This window comes from Saccostrea echinata, unplaced genomic scaffold, assembly GCF_033153115.1.
Source record: "Saccostrea echinata isolate AGI-Se365-2 ecotype Australia unplaced genomic scaffold, CSIRO_AGI_Sech_v1 ptg000054l, whole genome shotgun sequence".
NCBI classification, from domain to species: Eukaryota; Metazoa; Mollusca; class Bivalvia; order Ostreida; family Ostreidae; genus Saccostrea; species Saccostrea echinata.
In genome coordinates, this window is record NW_026889803.1 from 2,882,501 (window position 1) to 2,899,536 (window position 17,036).

A 17,036-nucleotide genomic window follows, 5' to 3' on the forward strand; every position below is an offset into this window, starting at 1 on the left:
CAGTGTCTAAGTTAAATAAGATTGAGATAACCCATTTTTTCACTATCATTATGGACATTCTAAATTTAAAGTTATCCTTTTCAATATTGCCACACGGGGGGCATATATGGTATGTTTCTGAAACATTTCTTTTCAATAAATAGAAAACTTCAACTTCCAAGAGTACATGCATTCGATCTCTGTTTTAATTAATTAGGTGTTTGAGAAATTGAAGTTCAACTGTATGTCAATATGGGTACCACCTGATATACTACAGTGAACTATTACAGATTTCACTCTATAGGTGGATGCTTAATGAATACGTGAATACCTTAATAAAGCTGACATTGAAAATTTAATCATGAAATATGATATAACTAAGCTATTGATCAAGTTTTAAAATGTTACTTGGTTGACATTGCTTTCAAAAAGAATGAAAATAATTAGGGCCCCGCAAGGATTTGCGGGTGCCCTATAGTAATCACTCTGTCTGTCTGTCTGTCTGTCATTCTTCCATCCACAATTTTTCTGTTTTTTTCTAATAACTTTTTTTGTTGTTGACCAATTAAGTTCAAATTTGGTATGTTGGTTGAAGAGGCAGTAAGACATATTTTGATGCTAAGTTTGGTTCTCTATGTCATGCAGTTTGGAGCTGGGGTGGTGGGGTAGACTCTTTAACTTTACATTAGAATGAATGCCAGGGCAAAGAGAGATAACTGCTGAGAATGTTCCAATTGTAAACTATGAAAGCTGCAACTAGTCCCATGGGATTAATTAACGTTCGTCTTGAAGAAAATCCAAAGCATTATCTCTTTCTCTCAAATTGAGATTAATTAACACCTCTGTCTGCAAATGAAGTTTATTTTGAAGTTAAGGTCAATTCTGAATGATGTTTACATTCTCTGAAATGTGGATTTAAATAATGTTCATACTTTATATTGGTAAAATATACAATGAGTTATGATTTTATTGAATTCTAAAAACAAGATATACATAAAGATATGTTTTTTTTTTAATTTTTTTTTTTTTTATTTATTTATTTTATTTATTTAGTCATATTTTTTTTTGCCTGCTGTTGTAAATTCAAGAATACTATTAATTTTAACGGGTAGTCCAATAATAAACTCATTCTATCATTACTGAAAGAGTTCTTATTGTAAACTTGGAAGAAAAGGATAAGAGAGCAGTACAATTAATCCCTTGGGATTAATTATCTTGTCTTGGGCAGAAAATTTTCCAGGCTTATCTTTATTTGTTACTTTAAGATAAATTAACCTTTGTCTGCAACTGATGTTTGTTTTGAAGTTAAGGTCAAGCCTAGGTGATATTTGAAAACACATGCTTTATTCTTGTTTGAATATACATTTAATTGAGTTATTATAGATATGATGTGTTTTACTGCCTTATGTAAATACAGGGATACTCTTTACAGGTTGTTGGATATTTAGGAATTATCTTGAAATTTTAATTTTATAAATACAGTTGTTATTGCATATTCTTCTTCATATATTTTTAAATTTTTGTAATCAATTAAAATTCTTATTCTGTAAGCTGCACTCTTATATTTCTACCCCTCGACGGGGCCCTTGTTGACTGGTCAGTTTTCTAGTTAATTGCAGTGAAAAGAAAGTTGAATATATTATCCAGGTGTGAGGAAAAGTGATTTTGAAGTCTATTTGATTTAGCATGAAAACATCTTCTACTACTTGATCAAAAGGGGAGCAACTCATGAATGCTTATTAAAACTGCTCCTGAAAGCATGCAGCAACTTGAAGGTGCACCTTAATTCTAGTAGAAAAAAAGAGAGATTACTGATCTATAAGAAGAAATTGAAAGACAGAATAGGTGGAATGGGAGGGGGGGGGGGTTATATGTTATTTTGCATTCAACTGGAAATTTTGTTTACATGCTAAATTTCATGCTATTGATACAGAACTCTAAACATATACATGTAGGTAATTGATGTTATAAACTAGAAGATTTGATACTTATATAAAATATTTGTACTGTTACACAAAAGGGATTGTTTGAGCAACTACATGTATACATAATGTAGAGAAATTCTATATTTGGATAAACATATTTAAAGGCAGACTTCAGTTTTGTAAGATATTGCTGTTTATGACTGCATTAATAAGATGAGGCTTTTTACCTGATAATAGGGGAAAAAAGGGGAAAAAAAGCATTTATGAGAGAACTCTGTAGAAATGCCATTGTATTCCTCAATCCTTTAATGTATTTACAGTATGATCTGTAATTTAACTGTACAGTACATATTTTTCATAGTTCCAACAATCATGCATTAAAAGTTTATGGACAGAGTCACTTTCAATACATACTTATTAAAACAAATAGAGAGCATGTAAAAAGAAAGTTAGGAAATGGAGGTACCTAATGGAGTAGGCTTATAAGGTCAATTATAAAAAAAGAAATATAAAAGAGCTACCAAGAGGTGTGCTTTTTTCCCATTTCCTGGAAAGACTTATGGACTGCAGACAAGTAGCATAATTAACATTGTTTGTTTTGTTCACAGAACATTGTGAATTTTTTGTGCACATTTATGCATAGTAAATTTCAGAATGAAATACCTGAATTAAAAAATGGTGACCTAATACATGTAAGCCAGAATTCGTTTTTGAGTTAAAGAAACAAATGATATAACAACTGAACAATAAAGAGGAGGGGAATTTTAAATGCCCAAAAGGGTAATAAGTCTTGTGTCACCAAATTAGTTTTTGGCCAGTTTAAAAGGCATTAGAGAAATGGTTATTGTTTGTACCCGTTATTATGCTGTGACTTAAAGGTAAACCACACCGTTCTATAGCGGGCATTATAAGAATGGCGTGTGACAGCATGTCAGATTATGCGCGTACAAACTTCCCGCCCCAGTGAAAACAGAGATAACATTTTTACAAACAATTCATATTCATCCATGCAGTATTCATGAAGCTTAAACTTTGAACTATCAATTCAATTTCATCTATTTCATGAGACCATTTAACTATTCAAGTCCCCTTTTTCTTGCTGAACAGTTTTACTTTAGTGTCTTTATGAGGGCGATTTTTGAATGTATACCCCAGTGAACCTTGGGATTATTGCAGACATTAAGCTGTTCAAATATTGTTCTTTTGTTGTTGTGTGAGTGAAAAGAGGATTTACAGTTGCGTTATTAATATGCATGTTTTATGGCAGAGCTGAGGTTCTAAAATTGAACTGGGGATAAGATTTCATGTAGTCGACAGTTTGATTCGGGGTGTTTACATCAGTGGATAGTGCGAGATGTTTTGGAGTGTTATGTGAGGAATTATATCCTTTGTTGGTGTGTGGATATAGTATCCTATCCATCCAGGCATGGATAGGGGAGGATACAGCTATCCTGGCCGATCAAGGAGCCCAGTGTCCAACAAGAAAGTGACGTGGAGAGAACCTGTGGACCAGACCCAGCATGGCCAGCAGGGAGCTGTAAGGAACTGTCTCATTTACTTTGAATTTGTTATGCAATATGTCCCATTTTAAATTTTTTTGATTTAGATTTAGAACTTTTATGGTTTTTAAGACAATGTTAGACAAGTACACAGACAAGTACATTTCTGACCCGTAAGGGATATGTGTGACTGTGTTGGACAAAGGGTGAGATGAGGGGAGGGGTGAGGGGAGAGGGAGGATGGGGAGGGAAAGTAAAAGTATTTGCATATTAACATTATACTGCTAATTTATGCAGTATTGTGTATATTACGTTGTGTTATAAGAATGTAAGAAGATACCTTATTTATATATTACATAATTACTGAGTACATAAGTTAACATGCTCATAATCTCTTCCATACATTTACTCACAAAAAAATTGGTATCTGCGGTAATTCATGATGCTATAAAAAGATCAAGTGGGGGAAATCTTATTTATTCTACCAAGAAACCATTTTTTAATGCTTTGATAACACTGGTTAGTTAGCTTAATTGACTTTGTCACAATGTAAATGCTTGCTTAATTATGCAACTGCATTGTTCATTACCACTTTACTTGACCCTAGTAATGTTTACATTGATATATCAATGGGATCTAGTAATGCTACAAAAAGTGTCAATAGTCGTCTTTTGGCTCGGAATGAATTGGATGAGTTAGATAAAGAGTCGCCCAGCAGAAAGATTCCAGGTAGATTGACTCGAGCCTTATCCAAGGTTAAAACCAGTCGTGTTTCCAAATCTCTCTTTGGTCAAACACCAAAATTATGGGACCATGATAGATAATGGACTGGAACCTCTCGAGTTCTCACGCTTATAAAAATGGATTATTTGATTATGTTATATAGTGAGGCTGTATCTTGAATCTCGGATTTCTGGAATGGATGTGCCTGTGATATGATTATTCTGTCTTTAAGCTTGGGGTATATTATGTTAATTTCTTAACTTGCGGAATTCAAAACATGTCCAGAAAAAGTCCTATTAAAGTAAGTTCTAAAATGATTATCATGTCTTTTTCTTGCATTTTTTTTTCTCCTGTGCAAAGATATTTCATATTGAATACTTGTGAAACTTCTCAACATTTTTAAATCAAGGAACTGTTTAAACCATTTAATTAATATTAGATATTACACAGTGTAACTTGGTGCATTGTAAATAAAATTTAAGCTTGGACTAAGGGAATTGGTTTCTGGTTTTAGACACATACAATTGCCTCTTATTTGGATACATTTTAGTTTGATAAAGGTCTGATATTATTGAATCGGCTATTTGATCGGGGACTAGGTGCTTAGATATAAAAGAAACATTTAAACATTTGTAAAAGGAATTTGATTTTGTTTTGATACCAGGGCCCCTTATATTCATTATCTGATATGTGTGGTTTCGAGTTGGTCAGAATGAAGTATTTGTTACATGATTTTAGTTTAATTTGGGGCTGAGAGACCAATGCTTTCCACAAACAAAGCATTCACAACATGAAAAATGTTTCTTGGTTGTTGAAATCTTGAAAAACAAAACTTTGCAATTATATCAGTTTGTCAGAAAAGGTTGACAAAATGTGTGTTATATTGTGCATTAGGGTATAGGTTGACTGAAAATGACTTCAAGTGCACAAGCTGAACCAATTGATAGTACATGTAGTACTTTTGAAACTGAGGGAATTAGGAACCATGCAGAAAAATTTGACTGATAGAGGAAAACTGCAAAATTTAATACACTTCTAATATTGATAAAGTGGTGTTGCCCTCTCATGCAGAGGTGTTTATTTGATTTGAAGTCCATTGCAAACAACCTTATCATTCTTGGTTCACTAGCTAAATGATTTTATTGGACCTTTGTGTGTATATGGTTTATCAAGGTGAAATCTAGTTTGTTTTTTCCTTTCTAAGCATATAGATAAAAAAAATCTCTGATATGAGTCTTCAATGTAAAACTGTAATGGCTACTACTTGCAACTCTGACCTACTAGAGAGTGGAAGTTATTAACCATTACAAAAGTTACCAACCAGATTACAGTAATCTTGCAAGTCTGCAGTCTTTTGGTCACCTAGAATTGACCATTGGTTGGGTATTTGTGCAACTACATGTACTACAACATATTGGTGCATCGAGTGGGAAGAAAAGAAACAATATTTAAGAAACTGTTGTACTCGGGAGTAATGTCAATGATCAGTAAAAGAAATATCACGGTGTAAACATTACTGCAATTATTTAAGTATTCATAGTAATTTTCTTAGTTATCAGGTATTTTAAAGTATTAATTCTGATTACTGTTGTTGCAGTGGTGATTGAACAGAACAAAGAAATTTTACAGGATTCCTTACATAAGAGGTTATGTCTCAGTGATCCCTAATTGCAATTGACGTTGAATTTTAATGGAATTTGGATTTTCTTTATAAAAGTCCATTGTATATATTTCTATTTCTTTCTTTTCCTTTCATTGTTTAGATATTACTTTGTGGATTTCACTTTACTTAAAATATTTAAAATATGGTAATCCAGATCAGTTTTTATGCTGTTCAAAGATTTTTAAACTTGGAAGTCAGTTCTTTGAAATAGGGCCACAAGCATTCAGGGAAAGACGATGAGTCTATCAATAGACCTTTACTTGTTAAATCTTAATTTTTTTTTCATTAAATGCTCCATGAAAGATAAAAACATGTATTAGGAGAGGATTACAAGTGGAGGAGTGTGTCTGCAGTTTATTGAGTTATTAATTTTCTGTCTATTGACTAGGGGATTATTTCATGTTTAGACATGCATGTAGCGGTATTTAACCTCAGAGGACTACAATACTGAAATGTTATCCTTAGGTTGTTTAGTTTTAATAAAAAATTCATATATATCCTGTTTCAATATTGATGATAATTTAAGTACCTATACACAGGTTTACGTGAAATTGCTGAACTAGCAGCATCATTTGTATACACAATTCATCATGGCAACACATACAATTTTTGAACAGAACAAAATTGTACTACAAATTATACAACAATTTTGTTGTACATTGTACAATTGTAAAACATGAGCTTTTTTCATACACTATCTACTGAGAGAACCCCTCACTTTTGGTACAAAAATGTCATGAAAATAATGTACTGGGAAAAAATAAGAGAGTACAGAACTTATGTATTGTAAAATCATTCTGTATAATACAAATACTGGTTAGTATATTGTATGAAACTCTGGTCCACCAGCATGCCCAAAAGTACATGCAGGCAAATTCTTAAGAAATTTTTAGTAATTTCTGTTTTAACCATTAATTTTCTCAAAGAAAAAGACATTGGTGTTGGAAAGTTTTTAAACAAATTTCACATGATGCAAGTAGAATAAAAACTTGAAATATGATGGAAGCTTGATTTAACCCTGAATGTAAAGATTTAATTTAAGAGGTCTGTTGTTCATTGCAGGATCATATCACCAAAACCAGGGAGCTGGAAAGAGAGCTCCGCGCCCTAACCATAGAGAAAACCAGAGCCGAAAACTTACTAGAGGTAACACTGTATGTCACACATTTAACCATAGAATAAACTTACTATAGAGGAAAATAATGTATGTCATTAACTGGACACCATCCATCCCAAAGCACAGATTATCTGGTCAACTTGCAACCAATGCTTGGAGAAATTTCAAGTACATTGTTAATGAAGTTTGTGTAGCATTATGATATATCAATGACCTGTCCTGTGTTATGTATGAAATAATGATGTCACAAATGTTAAATTCATAAACAGTATTAACCCACTGGATTACCATTATCTACCAATGTCTTGTGGGTGTTGTATCTTAATGAGCTCAAAAAAAAATTTCATATTTTCTTCAAAAAAAGAAATTTGTAAAAAGTTTTCTTTGTCCAACCCTGATGCTAAATATGCTGCTTACAGAACAAGTCCGAGTTCTCAGTACGAATGTCCTCAGTACAGCAAACTTCCTCTTCTTACCAAAGATCAGAACAGACCATTTACAATGGGGTATTCAATGTGGCATGGCTACCAAATTGCATGATTAGAAACTCAGTCTGGCTTTTTAAATTGGCACTTACAAAGCAAAAGAATTTTTTGATTTGTGAATATAGTTAAGCATGCCTGTTTTTGCACTGTTTAATACGACATGTTTATTTGAAGGTTTAAATTACAAGAGTATACTGTATACAGGGTTATTTTTTGCTCTGTGTTGTTTCTGACCTATCACATGTGCAAAAGGTCTTGCCTCATTTTTTTTATTGTTCAGAACACTGTTGTTTTAAAAAAGAGATTACCATGAATTTTGCCTGCTGACGAAGGCAAAAGGAGCAAAAGTTTCTATGTATACAGTTGATACAGATTTTCTGATTTGTTTAGATATTGATTTGTAAAACCTTTCTCGTCATATTATATGGGGATGATTAATTTCTAAGTACACCATATTGAAAATATAGTAGAGTTTGATTCCTTGTACTCTTTGGATATTTCCTTTAAAAAAAAAAACCCAATAGTGCTATGGTGTACATTTTCCACCAAATATTTATTGTATGCTTATGCCGTTGTCTAATTTCTATTTGTTTTATGCTTTTATTAGGATTTACAACAAAGAATCCATCGCCAAGAAGAGAGTAATGCTCGAATTCGGGATGAGAACTCCAATCTTAACCATGATATTGACCAGCTGTTAACAGTGGTCAGAACTGCCAGGAACACAGGGAAATGGGAGGTAGGGCATTGGTCTTCAACAGGGGGTCCTAACACAAAATGATTAGCTATGCAAACAAATTGAACTCTTGTCCAACTGATATATTATGCATTGACAGAATCTGAAGAATGTTTAGTCATTGCTTTGTAATTCAAGTAAAATATACTGATAATAATCAGATACTACTGTTATGGCCCTGTCCTTTGTGCTGATGTCAACTCTACCCTCCTCCAAGTCAACTTTAAGTGCCTTATCAGACTCTGGATTGTTGGTTCATGTGCCAGTGCTTTAACTAGATAGTTCAGCAAGGATGCAATAAATCCATAGTGTTCAGAATGGCCCAAGTGTGTCACCCCTCAACCTCTCAAGATGGTATCTTGTTCTTTGGACATGGGCACTTGTGTACAGTCCTGATCTAGCCTTACAGCATTTGTATCCTTATTTTTATTGGATGCCTCTCAGTCACAGGACATGCTATTGTTTAGGTTTTCAAATCCTTCAAGATGCAATCACTGGAGGAGCTTAAGGTGGCACAAGACCTAGTATTGTATAGCCTATCAAACTTTTCAAGATTCTATCAGAGCACAGGGCCTGAAAAGTAGATGAATTAATTAGTATTGTTGAACCTTTCAAGAAGCTAATTAAGACAATATTAATATTAATTCACACTAAGACATAAGTCTTTATGTCACTGTTGTAAAAGAATAACATTGAAATATTTTTTTTTTGATTGTCAAATTATATTTCAGTGGATGTAAAGATGTCCATGCAAAATGTAAAATTTCACTCTTATTTCTGTACAGTGGAATGCCAGTAATATAATGAATTCAAAGTAATGTGGAATATCTTGTATTTCAGATTGACAATGTTCGATTTCGTGAACTTTCGAAGGAACAAGTCTTTGGTGTCGTGAGGGAACCTTTAACAAGAATGTGAGTATTTTTTCAAGAATTTTAAAGAAGTTGAACTGCAGTAAAACTCCTCTAATCAGGACACCACTGGTTCCAAAGAAATTGGTTGCATTAGGCAACATTCCACCTTGGACAACATTTTGAAAGAAATGGACTAAATGTTACATCATATTGGGCAAGGTTTCAGAATACACAACATCCAGATTAGACAAGTTTCACTGTACCATTAAAGTGTGTTTATAGTTTTCACTTGTGTGGTGTGCACCTCAATTTTGGGTCAAATATAGCAATAGATTAATGAAAATAGCTAATGTTTAAATTTATGTTAAAGTTTGAAATGAAAATGCAATTGTAAAAATACAGAGGTAGTGATGAAGCATTAGATGAACAACTCAGGAACTTGAAGGAACAGTTACGCAGGAAAGATGAACAACTGGAGCAGCTTAGTAGAGAAGCCTCTATTCGTTCTAAGGTAAACTACTTGTAACTTGGACAGCGATGTTGAATACATTACCGTAAATCACTTTTTGTTCATGAGATTTACACGAGACTGTCTGCTCACGAAAATTTCAGTCTCACGTTTTTTTTTGTATTATATAGAGCAATGACTGAAATTCGTGAAAATTTTGTCTTGCTTATAAATACCAAATAACAATCTCGCGAAAATAAGGTTTCGTGAAAATTAAATGATCTACAGTATTTCATGTAAATATACACAGATTTTTATCTAGTACTGCTTAGTTCCCGCTGTGATATTTTTTTTTATAGCTAATTGGTTGGAGATCAATAATTAATTGTATTTTGAATTGTAAATGCAGATTAAGGGTAGATTCATATATATACTTAGAGCTAAACTGTATAGTAATAAATTCTTTCCAGAGGAGACCAGAGGATGCCGATTCCTCCACATCTAGTCAGTCAGATAAAGACTACACTGTCATGCAGCTCAAAACGGACCTCAGACGAGCAGAACAGAGAGTGGAGGACCTTCAGCTAGAGGTGTGTATGGATCACAGAAACAGTAGTAATGAAAGGGAAACATAACAAGCTACTGTCTTTGAATTAGTAAAGAAATATTGTCATTTTTTGAATATAGCATCAGAAATATCAAAAGAGGGGCAGGGGGGTTATCAGGTCAATGATTAAAAGCAGTTTTTTCCTATTTTTCTGCGTTACTATCTCTCAATATTGCTTACGAGTTTGAACAATTGGGCTCACTATGTGTTGAATGAAATGCAGGTTTTTTAAAATTTATTTTCAGGTTTCAAATCGTGAAAGGAAAATGAATTCCCTACAATCCCAGTTACATGATCTACACAAGGAGATCTCAAGACGGGACTCTGAGATCACCACACATCAGCAATCAATCAAAATGCTGCAGGAAAAACAGCGCTACCTGGCAGGGGAGGTAATCCATAAGGTTCTCTGATAATTGGGGATCTGTTATTATAACCCTTAACTGTATTCTTCTTGGTATCTTACTGCCAACCAAATCAATTATTGGTAGAGTTGTTATACAATAACTTAAACAATTCTTAAATTAGATATAAATTTCATAATAATACATGAATTGTATTAAGATATAGGAAGGAATAGGTAATCTCATAGATTATCTACATCTAAATGAACAGGATGTCATTATGAAGTTTTTTTTGGGGTGGGGGGGGGGGGGGGGGGTTGTACAATGGGAAATGTGAAAGGTTGTCTATGTTTTGTATGGTCATCATTTCCTCCTCGACAATTTCATAGTCATCAATAAAAAGGGATTCTTTTTCAGAGTGGAAAGGCAGATGATACCATTCGTCAGTTGAGAAATGAGCTTTCCATGAGCAAAGAAAAGTACTCACAAGTATCACATGATGTAAGTATCCTAGCAACTCGTACAAAGTTAAATGCACTATGTGGTAATAATAATGGTATACCATGTAAATTCTTAAGCAGAAAAGTACTGATTAGGTGAAGTATTTTTGACTGTGTAATTTTGTCCTGGAATTAGGTTGGTCTTCAAGACAAAGTAAGTTGACATTGCTTTGGCATGCTCTCAGTTTCCCTCCAGTGTCCATAGCAGCTTAAATGTCCATCACACTTCTGATGCTACTCTTTTTGTAAAACATGTATTTCTATAAGGAGATCTTTTAAGAAATGTTGACGTTGAAATTGTAGCATCTCTTAATTAAATGCAAAAAAAAAAAAAAAAAAAAAAAAAAAAACAGTATAAAATTTCAGTGGTTATATATATGGGTATATCTAGATCAAAATAGTGAATTTCACAGTGCATGACTTTTTCCATAATAGATTATACATATGTATCACATCTTATTGGAATTTAGTAAAAGTTCTCATGGAGTATAGATATAATGGCTTTATGATGTGGTTTGTTATGCTTTTAATAAGAAAATGTGAAAATATAGAATCCTCAACAATATGCAGTGCATGATTAGATATTGCTATTAGTTTAATTGCACATTATTTTGGCAAGTCTTTTTCAGACACATCAATTTGTTATAAATTTATGACATCAGATTGATAGATGCATATAGTATCTTTAGGTGGATATCAGGTTCTAGTTTATTTATTTTTTGCAGGAAAAAAAATTATACTTTTAATCTTGAGAGATTTTAAGACTGTTAACTCAGATATTTAAATAAAAATTCATGTCCTGACTTGTTCCATTTTGTTAGTGCCAACAGAATTTAAATCAATAGGTAACAATCTGTGGCAATTATGTGTACCACCCAACTGTTATCAATGTATGGTTCAGTCAATTCATTAATTAGATTATGTTTTGTTGTAAAACATTAGGACATATAAATACCAATACTGACAAGAAGAAACTCTTACATAAAAATCAGATAATTAAGGGTAAACATCTCAGCACCAAACGATGGAAAAAATGGAAGATCATTTTAGAAGTGGAAAGACTCTTACCTTTTATGAGACAAAGTTACAAACTGTAAAACTTTTACTAAAAATGGCATTACAGCTATAGAGTCTCTATATTTATTGCATAAATTTTATCTTCAAAAACCCATCTGCCACAATGTTTTGATTATTCCTATTAGTCTAAACTAATTGGAACCTTCAGTACCATAATAATACATGTACTTTATTCATAGACATGGATAAAGCAGAGAGAGATGCCTAATCACAATTATGTATAAGTGACTATTGTAAACACAAATAGCATTAAATCCATTGCCCTTATTAAAAAGTCTTACTGAAATGTCTTTATCAGAATTATGTAGTATGAAATAATAGACTATTAAAACACAAAGAACTCTCAATTTACACCTATTTGATATTTTTTATCTAATTGTCCCAGACTGTATTTGGATAATATGAATGGGTAAATCTTGATCAATATTGATTTATGGAGTTTTAAACATTATCTGGTTCTCCTCTATGAACATTTTGGTATAAGCTGGTGTGTGTGCGAAGTTCAGGCTTCCAAAGAATGTTGATTTAAGAAGGGCCTTTTTCTGCAAACTACAAAAACATGCCAAGGACACCTTGAATGAAAAAATAATTATTTTTTAGCCATTTTCAAAAATTAATACACAATGGCTGGATCCTGGATTGTACTTAAGTAATTAGTTACAGCCACAAGGAGTGAAATTCAATCTGACAGGAATATCTCTAACTGGAATAGTGTATTGAATGGAAAAAAAAGATTACACCCTGTGTCTTTTGAATAGTGCTGTGCTGACTTTTTCAGAAATTCAGTGATGAAATTAAATGTGCTTCAGAGTGGATTGGTTCATGAATTAAATTTTCTGTATGAAGGAATCAGTTTTGAATTGTTAAATTGCTTTATTGCACAACAGTGAATTATGTATCATGAAAAAAAATGTGTTTATCTAAATATTTTCTCTGATGGCATCGGACAACACATCCCCATTTGATAAATCTCTATTTTGGGTAATGCTGTATGTAATTGTATTTCTTCATTTATTGCTCGTTATCTCATCCATGAATTGATATATAAATGTAATTTGTACACATTTTAGGTAAATCACTATGAAAGAAGAATCCGAACATTAGAAAATGAGCTCCATGAATCCAAAGACCAGAGAAGGAAGGCCCTGGAGGAGGTATAGTGTGATAGCTACAGAGGGTTATGTTTAAAATAAAGTTATCTATATTGGATTTACTGACATGAAATGCAGTTTTATAATATAGTGCAATACAGCAATGTAATGTTAGGTTATTAAAACTATATTCAATTCAATAATAGAAATTGTATTGATCTGTAGGCTTACTGACATAGCTTGAATCTCCAAATATATAAAAGTTGGAGATAAGAAAAAAGTAAGGTTAACAATTAAAATGAAATACACCCCCCCCCCCCCCACAAAAAAAAAAAAGATGTGGAAAAACTCAAATGTTAATGATAAAAAAATTATAGAAATTGTGTTTTCATGTCACTGTATAATTTTCTTTGAAGTTGAGTTGATTGTTTACAGATGGGTATCCTTCAAGAGAGAATTCGGGAAAGTCAGTTATCCACCAAAGATCACCATGAAGTGCTCAAGTCTGAGTTGGCTAGGAGAGATGATACAATACAAAAACTACGACGAGACGTGCTTCAACTCCAGGAAAAACGAGATGCTGCAGTTAGTGAGGTATGAATGCGTTGATGAATTCTAGTAGTTAGGCATATAGATTAGAACTGCAGTGATAGTCGGCAATTATGTATAATATTCCAAGCTTAAGTTAATGAAATCTTAAATCTTGAGAAGTTTACTGTTTATGAAATTTTAATGAATCACAGTTATGTTTTTGTACATTATAAAAGTGAAAGTAGTTTGCTACACAAATATTGCTCAGCATTTTACCAATTAGTAGGTTATTACATGTACTTCATAGGATTTGTATCCCAGCAGTTTGGGACATGTGCCATTTTTTTCAGACCCATCTGACTGTCTTTTTGACAGTTTAATTGATCACTGTTAAAGTTCATCTGGGATAAAATTCTACATTTGTGGGATGGGGAAAAAATTGATCATATAGGTTCAATGTTTAAATCTTAGGGGAGAAGAAAACTTAACCTGCCAAAAGTTGTTATTAATATATGCAAAAGAAGTGGCTTTTTTTCATAAAACTGCCAACAATCAGTCAAGCATTTTTTTAAAAGTAGCTATTGGCATCATATTTCAATGTAAATGCTATAGATATTCGGATTTGTATCTGTATCGTCTGTTTGTCTGTCTAGCTGGACCAACAGTCTTGTAATGTCAATCAAATGAAGGACCAGAAAAAACACTTAGAGGACGAGGTAATCTGGGTGGTCCTATGCTTTGTGTATACTAATATAATCACATTGTGTTGTATCCTCTCTTCACGCAAACCAAATTAACTCTACCCTTTAATTTCATTTCAAACAGGTCAGCTTATGTTTATTTATTTATTACCATGTATGAATTAACCAAGCATGTAAATACTCTTTTTTTTGGCATGGCTAGTTCAGTTTTGTTGTGGTTTTTATATAGTTCTTAGCCTTCTCTGACACAGACTTCAACTTAAAGAAAAAAAAACTGTATGTAAATTATATAATTGGTCTGTTTTTGTTGAAGTCTATAAAAATGAGTTGACATTTTCTTCAGAATTGTGTAAATGTACTTAACAATGTTAGATTTCAGTTATAACCCCGTTACATCTTTATAAACTTTTAATACTGTTACTGTATACAATTATTGTTTGCTTTCCTGGAGTGGCACTATTTAATTAGTACTCCCTTAAAGTCATATCTGAATATCACATATGACATCATTTGTGTAATATGTCTAGGATTTCTGCTTGATATTCATCATTTAAAACTTAAAATAGTCACTAAAAAACTAAAAATGGATTATTTTTAATTGCCTCTGAATAAAGTGGTTATACAAAGCACTTTCTTGTGCTTTTCTACATGAATTTTATTGAATGCTTTCAGATTCATAGACTGGAAGCTAAGAACAAAGCTTTTGAGGATGAACTGACATCTTGTAAGAAGGCTTATGATGAAGCCAGGGTTGATGTAAGTAAAAACAATGTTAAAAATAACACAACTCATTATTTTCTACAGTAAATTTCATGTAAGCCATTATTCTGAGTTCAAAGGTCGGACTTGTATATTATATTCAGCGGTGTTTTTTTTTATTGAGCAGCTATATCAGCTAATATATATCTGGTGAATCCTTGCATTAATACCATATCTGATTTTAATATTCTCTATTTTTAGCAGATAAAATTAATTGTCTATCCCTCCCAAGCTGTTGTATATATAGAGCTTGTTTACAATTGAATTCACCTTTTTTTAAACTGTACTCTGAAGTTTAACAAATATGTACATGAGATTCCCCCAATACATATAGCAAATGCTTTTTTAAGTTATCAAAAGAGGAAATTTCTCTCTAGAAATAACATAATTTTCTCTAGAAGAAATAGATGTTAACAAATTTAATTTGTGCCAGAACTCAGCGTTCACAAGTATAGCCAGAGCCTTAATTAAAATTCTTCACGTTAATCTGCTAACTTTCTTCATCTGTTGAAATATATTAAATCCATGCAGGCAAGTTCAACAGTAACCAAGATGTCGCGAATGGAAGCAGAAATGCAATCTCTGCGCTCTCAACATGCTGACTCTTTGGCACAGGTAGAATGCGGCAAAATGCTCCACAGTCTAGTGACCTGCACATGCTTAGCTTTTTTTAATCCTAGCTTATGTTTTTTTTTATTTGCCAAGTATTGTATGTATAATTGTCTGTGGAATGCATTTATTATTTTCTTAACAATTTAATCTGCAGAAGGCAATACTTGTGCATATATATATATATATATATATATATTGTTCACTATTTATTAATGGTTTTGTTATGTATAGTCTGGTGTTTGAGTTTTATTTTGTGTTGGTCTGTATTGTAATAAATTTAACAAGTAGAAAGCTAACAGAATGGTTCACAGGGTGATAGTACAGTGGTTATGTCCCTTGTCTTGAGGCTTGGTTGTAGGATTTTAATGGGGGCATTGATTTTGTTTATCATTGAATTTAGTTTTCATTGATTTTTTTTTTTTTTTTTTTTTTACATATTCATCCATATCATTCTTTTTTTTCACTTGTGATTACATAAACATTGCATGATCAACAGTATACTTTTTCTTCAATTGATAAATCCTAATGAAAATCAGTTGGCATTTATGTGCTGCATGTTCTGTGCTTATATAAATGTTGTCACATAAGCAGAATTGCATGTTGTAATGTACAAAGTTATCAAAACATGATACTGTAGAAAGCCTTGTCAAGGATAATTATAAAGCTTTTTTATAAAGAAAACAAACTCTTCATGTTGAAAAAAAGTATGTCTGAAGCATTACACTGTTATTGGTAGTTGAATATGCATTTTCAATTTTAGCTCACTTGAGCTGAAAGCTCAAGCTTTTCTGATCACATTTTGTCTGATGTCAGCCCAATTGTCTGTAAACGTTTCACATTTTCAACTTCTTCTCAACCATTGGGCCAGTTTCAACCAAACTTGACACAAAGCATCCTTGGGTGAAGAGGATTGTAGTTTTTTCAGATGAAGACTCATACCCTATTTCAAGGGGAAATAATTAAGAATTAGTGAAAATTTAATGGCATCTTTTCTTCTCAAGAGCCACTGGACCAGAAAAGATAAAAAGTACGTGAAAGCTTCTTTACGAAGTGTAGGTTCAAATCATGATCCCCTGGGGTAGGGTGGGCCACAATGGACAAACAAGTTAGGAATATATAGGAAAGGTCTTTAAAAATCTTCTTCTCAAGAACAGCAAACCCATGATCAGTTATATTTATTTGGAAAAATCCTCAGGTAGTGTAGATTATGTTTTGTTCAAATCATGACCCCTTGGAATAGAGTGGGGCCACAATGGGTGTTGAAAGTTTTACATAGGAAAATATAGGGGGAAAAATCAACAGGTCATAATGACTTAGGTGAGCATTGTGGCCCATGGGCCTCTTGTTTTTATACTTCTAATACAGTAAAGAATATCTATTCCCTA

General features: G+C 32.6%; 1 protein-coding gene across 12 annotated transcripts in view; it reads left to right on the top strand.

Annotated features, from left to right (window-relative positions):
- Positions 1-17,036, top strand: part of LOC133206391 (golgin subfamily B member 1-like) — a 48,374-nt gene that overhangs the window by 7,831 nt on the left and 23,507 nt on the right. For 4 of the 12 annotated variants that reach the window (XM_061342342.1, XM_061342346.1, XM_061342345.1 and 1 more), the window contains exons 3-16: positions 6,852-6,935; positions 7,326-7,412; positions 7,999-8,130; positions 8,968-9,041; positions 9,384-9,492; positions 9,900-10,019; positions 10,282-10,428; positions 10,798-10,881; positions 11,017-11,034; positions 13,028-13,111; positions 13,484-13,642; positions 14,233-14,295; positions 14,953-15,036; positions 15,571-15,654. In XM_061342342.1, coding sequence (XP_061198326.1) covers positions 6,852-6,935; positions 7,326-7,412; positions 7,999-8,130; positions 8,968-9,041; positions 9,384-9,492; positions 9,900-10,019; positions 10,282-10,428; positions 10,798-10,881; positions 11,017-11,034; positions 13,028-13,111; positions 13,484-13,642; positions 14,233-14,295; positions 14,953-15,036; positions 15,571-15,654 — 1,329 coding nt within the window. Of the gene's footprint in view, positions 1-3,291; positions 3,442-4,396; positions 4,428-6,851; positions 6,936-7,325; positions 7,413-7,998; positions 8,131-8,967; positions 9,042-9,383; positions 9,493-9,899; positions 10,020-10,281; positions 10,429-10,797; positions 10,882-11,016; positions 11,035-13,027; positions 13,112-13,483; positions 13,643-14,232; positions 14,296-14,952; positions 15,037-15,570; positions 15,655-17,036 lie in introns of those variants that run through there. The other 8 variants (XM_061342347.1, XM_061342349.1, XM_061342350.1 and 5 more) reach the window with 7 other exon arrangements.